General features: G+C 53.8%; 1 protein-coding gene across 1 annotated transcript; it reads left to right on the top strand.

Annotated features, from left to right (window-relative positions):
* Positions 1-3,975: 3,975 nt before the first annotated feature.
* On the top strand, positions 3,976-4,606 carry LOC123044063 (dirigent protein 5-like). The gene has a single exon (XM_044466688.1). The coding sequence runs from the start codon at positions 4,019-4,021 to the stop codon at positions 4,604-4,606; it is 588 nt and encodes a 195-aa protein (XP_044322623.1). The 5' UTR covers positions 3,976-4,018.
* The last annotated feature ends 822 nt before the right edge of the window (positions 4,607-5,428 follow it).

The raw sequence follows: 5,428 nt of genomic DNA, 5'->3' as shown, positions 1-5,428 counted from the left end.
CCTGCCCCTTCAGCCCCCATCTCCAAACAGTATCACCAGTAATGTAACAGTGTAAAATATATAGTATATGCCCGTGATCACCTCCCGAAGTGATCACAGCCCAGTAGTATAGCATGGCAGACGGACAAGAGTGTAGGGTCACTGATGGAACACTAGCATCCTATACTAAGCATTTAGGATTGCGGGTAAGGTATCAATGACTGTAGCAGCAATGACAGGCTATGCATCAGAATATGATTAACGGAAAGCAGTAACATGCTACACTACTCTAATGCAAGCAGTATAGAGAAGAGTAGGCGATATCTGGTGATCAAAGGGGGGGCTTGCCTGGTTGCTCTGGCAAGAGAGAGGGGTCGTCAACTCCGTAGTCGAACTGGTCAGCAGCAGCGTCGGTCTCGTAGTCTACCGGAGAGAAGAGGGGGAAGAAATAATGAATACAGAGCAAACAAAGCACCACAAAATATATCAAGGCAATACGCGGTGTTCGGTGTGCCCTAACGCGGTAGTTGGTGATACCGGTGAAGGGGGGAAAACCCCCGGGAAAGTATTCCCGGTGTTTCGTGTTTTCGGGCAGAGGAGCCGGAGGGGGAAAGTTGCGGGTTCGATAGGTTAGGGGTGTGTGGCGGACGAACGGACCGCGTATCCGAATTCGTCTCGTCGTTCTGAGCAACTTTCATGTAGAAAGTATTTTCATCCGAATTACGAATTAAAAGATATGATTTTCTAAAGATTTAAATCATTTTCTGATTTTAATTATTTATTTAAACCCAACATTATCCATAACAGTGAATGATGACGCAGGCATGACATCAGAGTGATGTCAGCGGGTCAACTGGTCGGTTGACTAGTCAAACAGACAGGTGGGTCCAGTGGGACCCACATGTCATTGTCTGATAACTAATTAACCAGGTTAATTAGTTTAGTTAACAGATTAGTTATGTTAATTAACAATAGTTAATTAGTTTAATTAGTTACTAGGTTAATTAAACACAATTAATTTAATTAATTAATTAATAATTTTATTTATTATTATTTTTATTCTTTTTTATATAAAATCGTTCTTGGGGGGGGGGGGGGGGGGGGTTTGGGGCCCCGGCTGTCATTGGCCCCAAGGGCCTAAGCGGGCGCAAGGGCACGGGTAACGGGCGCCAGGACTCAGCGGGTGCGGGCGTTGCCCCAGGCGTGGCGTTGCCCGAATGCAGGACGCGCCGGGGCGAGGCCGCAGGCTGCCGGCGACAGCGGAGCGGGCGTGACCGGTACGGGGCCGTGGTGGGCACATGCAAGAGCAAGGCGAGGCGAGGGCATCACGGCGTGGCCAGGGCCGGACGGGCACGGCGCCGGACGGGCCCAGCGCCGGGAGCGCGGGCGCGTCACGCGTGCAAAAAGGCAACTCGGGGAGGGCGAGGACGCGCGCCGAGGCCAGGGACGGATGCGGCGAGCGGCGGGGACTGCAGAAGCAGAGAGGGAGGAGGGGAGACGGCGGCTCACAGGGGAACGCAGGGAACGAGGCAGCGAGGCGCGAGGAGGGCGACGGGGACGACGACGTCGGAGAGGAGGCAGGCCGTCGAGGGAGGAAGACGGGGCCAGTCCAGCGACGAGGTCGGGGAGGTGGCGATCCGGGTGGCGCTGGCGTCGGGGTCGTGGCGGCAGTGTTGCCGGCGAGGGGGAAGCGGCTCCGTTTGGGGGAGTTGCGGGCATCGGGGTCGACCCGGTCGATCCGACGATGGAGCTCGACGGGAGGGATGGGGAAGCAGCTACGCGGCTCCGGCGAGTGGACCTCCAGGCGGCGGCAGTTGGTGTCGAAGGGGGCTCGAGAACACGATCCAGATCTGATCGAGAGGGAGGGAGAACGACGTGCGGAGTAGGGGATGTGTGCAGTCGGGTTAGGGTTTGACCGTGGTTGGGGGGTTATGGGGGAGTGGGGGTGGCCGGTGCCCGATTGGGCCTTTGCCCAGTTGGGCCGGCCAGCTGGGCCATCTGGCCCAGCGAGGGGGGGTTCCTTTTCCTCTCTTCGGTTTCTTTTACTTTTTATTTATTTTTCTGATTTTGTTTTCTTTTAGTTTCCTTTTCTGTTCATTTTAGTTTCTGATATTTTTAGTTTCTTTAAAGTACTAAGTTAGCACCTAAATTAGTATCATCAAAATAGGCCACTGCCAAACCTAGTTTGGACCCAAAATAAATTAGTTTAATATTTCTATATTTTCAAAAGCAAATAAATTATTCTTTTAGCCACTGGTTTTAATTAGTTTTAGGGCATTTAAACACTTTGAAAAAGGTTGGTTCCACCACCAAAACTAGTTAGGGATTATTTGCCACATGACGGACATTTTAGTTTCAATATTTGAAAACTTTTATTGTTTGCTTGATTTTGAATTTGAATATGAATCGGTTTTAAACTAACGCGAGTTTATCGACAGTAACCGAGGTGACATGGCATCATTAGCAGAGGTTCACTGTAGCTTAATTACCCGGGCGTCACACGTGCTTATATGAATAATTCGCCGAGGTGGCAAAAGGGTCCTACCTGTCAATGACTCTTTATCATTTTTCACCTTTTCTTTTTATTTCTCATGGGCATTTCAGCAAACAGGCTATGGGCGTGTCATGAGTGACGCCACGACCAGGCAAGGCCGCGTGGGCGGCGCACCGAGGAGCATCCCAAGGCAGTTGCGGCAAGGAGAAGCTCGGGCGGCACCCATGGTAGTTTTCTGTGGCTGTGAAGGCAATAGTGGGCTCGGGCGGAGGGGACGCCGATGGCGGACTCGCCGATGCAGTCGGACATGCCCTCCACGACGCGCGCCAGCATAGGCGCGGCCAAGGGCCTCCCTGCACATCGCCGCGGGACCGCCGACAACTCCTGTACTCGAGCACCGCCGCGCTGCCCTGCCGAGCTGCTCGGCGTGTACCCGATGTTTGCGGCAATCGCCGTCGACTCTGGCCGTGCATGCCCTCGCGCTCTACCAGTCGGACAAGCCCGCCGTCCTGCGCTGGTGGAAGGGTGCCGAAGCGTTTCCGCCGAGCTGTCGCAGTTGTCCGCTTCCGCGAGGAGTCTGACATGCTGGGGGTGGGGCAGATCATCGCCTGATCCGGGCGGGACAAGGGCTGGAAGTGTGGCTGGAGTCCAATGGCTTGTGGCGACTTATGACAGGTAGCTGGGGCGGCGGGGAGGCTCGCAGGTGGTGGCTCGTCGGGGTAAGGCTCCGGCGGCGGCGCGGGTATGGCTGGGTGTGGTCACGGTCATGGGGAAGAAGATGCCTTGGAGGAAGAGAGAGGAATAAGAGAGAGGCCGACAGGTGGGCCTTCGACCACCTCAGCAAATTGTCCATGTAGACATGCCACATCGGTCCGTCAGGTGGGACCAATTGGTCAGATCCGCTGTTTTCGTGGCCAAATTTGAGCATCAATGCTCCGCGTGACCGCGTTACGTATTAGGCGCAATTTTGACGGTTTTTTGTGCTCTGCCTCATATGTGGTACCAAGTTGTTACTCTAGCCCCAAGTGTGATGGTTCTGGGTAAATAACTCTTACAGCTAGGTAGGCCGGGGAAGAGAAGGAAGAAGATGAACAAGTGGCGGTGGGTTCCTGACCGTTGGATATTTGACCTGATGGCTAGAAATAGAAGTGACCGACATGAATGGTTTTTGCAGGTATCTGACGTATGGGTGCTCCCATGTCAGTGACAAAATAGTAGTTGTTGATGAGGTTCAAAGTGACGCTGAAATGGTACCAACCGCATGTTATTTTGCACAAGTTTTCCCAGCATGGTGCTGGAACAACGACACTATACCAACCATGCCATGTGTGTCTGATCGCTACCGTTACTTTTCACTCCGATTTATGGCAGGCCGGCCGGCCCCTTTTACCGGGTCGGTCCTTTTCACCGAATTACCAACCCCACTAGTATTATTGTCTGCCCCACGCCACTATATATATGCAGCATGCACGAGCCGAGCTCTTCGACCAGCTAGCCGCTTGCCCGCCTAAGCATAGCACGCAAGAGTTGCACCGATCGATAACAATGCAAGGCCTCGCGGCAGCTTCAAGGGTCGTCGTGCTCGCGACGTTTTTCCTGATCGGTTTCGGCGTGGCCGCCGCCGACGGCCGGAGGAGGCTCGTCTCCGGCAGCCCCGACGAGCCTTGCAGGCAGATGACGCTCTTCTACCACGACATCCTCCACGACGGCGCCAACAACACGGCCAACGCGACGTCGGCGGCCGCGACGAGCCCACCGGCGCTGAGCAACGACACCTACTTCGGCATGCTGGTGGTGTTCGACGACCCGGTGACGGAGGGCCAGGCGCTGCCCGTCGGGGCCGAGGAGGAGCCGGCGGCGCGCGCGCAGGGGTTCTACTTCTACGACGGGAAGGGGTTCTTCAACGCGTGGTTCGCCTTCTCGCTCGTGTTCAACTCCACGGCGCACAGGGGCACCCTCAACCTCATGGGCGCCGACCTCATGGGCGAGGAGACGCGGGACATCTCCATCGTCGGCGGCACCGGCGACTTCTTCATGGCGCGCGGCGTCGCAACCATCCGCACGGACGCCATCGAGGGCCTCTACTACTTCCGCTTGCAGATGGACATCAAGCTCTACGAGTGCTACGTCTGAGACTTCGAATCACCTGATGAGATCATGGGATGCCGTAAGGAGGTAGTGGAATTAATATGCTAGCATACGCGTGTGCCGAACTGCCGATTACGAGCGATGCATGTATGCTGAAGCTGCTGCCGATGTGTTCGTGGTGTGATGTGCGTTGCATGCGTGGGCACGTGGATCGTGTGTCATTGTCGTGTTATACGCCAATATGGGAATGTAGCGCACCTTTATTCTGTGTTATAAAAACTCACTTTCCATGATAGCAGCCCTAGCTCATCGTTGTAGAAGTGCACACACCAGCTAGTTCACCGAAAGCACCCCCCCCCCCCCCCCCCCCCCAAAAAAAACGGTTCATAACACGCCTTCCACCTTGGGTGAATCCATGTACCAATCAATTTCAACACTTCACCTCAAGTTTAGACTCTTTCGGTGCTTAAGCTGAGATCAATGCAGACCACAACTACTTTTGTTAATAGTGCGTTGGCCGGGTTTTGTACATGAGACCTCATGGCTCTAATTTTATATTGAACTGAGCTATTTTAGCTTTTTCTAACAAAAAGTTTGAGTAGTGAAGTGAAAAGAGGGTAAAGATTTCTTCCATCCTTCCTAGGTCCTTGTGCTTGCACCCTCTCAGACATCTTTTTCACACTACAACTAGTTACCACAAAAGTCTAAATTCATGGACAAGAGCTGAGCTATGCCCCATGTGTTGATTGTCAGGATCAACTAGGTTAAGGGACTGTTCGGAGTCCCTCTGCTCCACGCTGCCGCTCCCGGAGCTGGCGGAGTTTTAGTTGAAAACCGCGGAGCGAGTGAACAGGTATTCATCAGATT

This window comes from Triticum aestivum, chromosome 2B (assembly GCF_018294505.1).
Source record: "Triticum aestivum cultivar Chinese Spring chromosome 2B, IWGSC CS RefSeq v2.1, whole genome shotgun sequence".
In the NCBI taxonomy this organism is placed as follows: domain Eukaryota; kingdom Viridiplantae; phylum Streptophyta; class Magnoliopsida; order Poales; family Poaceae; genus Triticum; species Triticum aestivum.
This window is presented reverse-complemented; position numbering and strand designations above follow the sequence as displayed.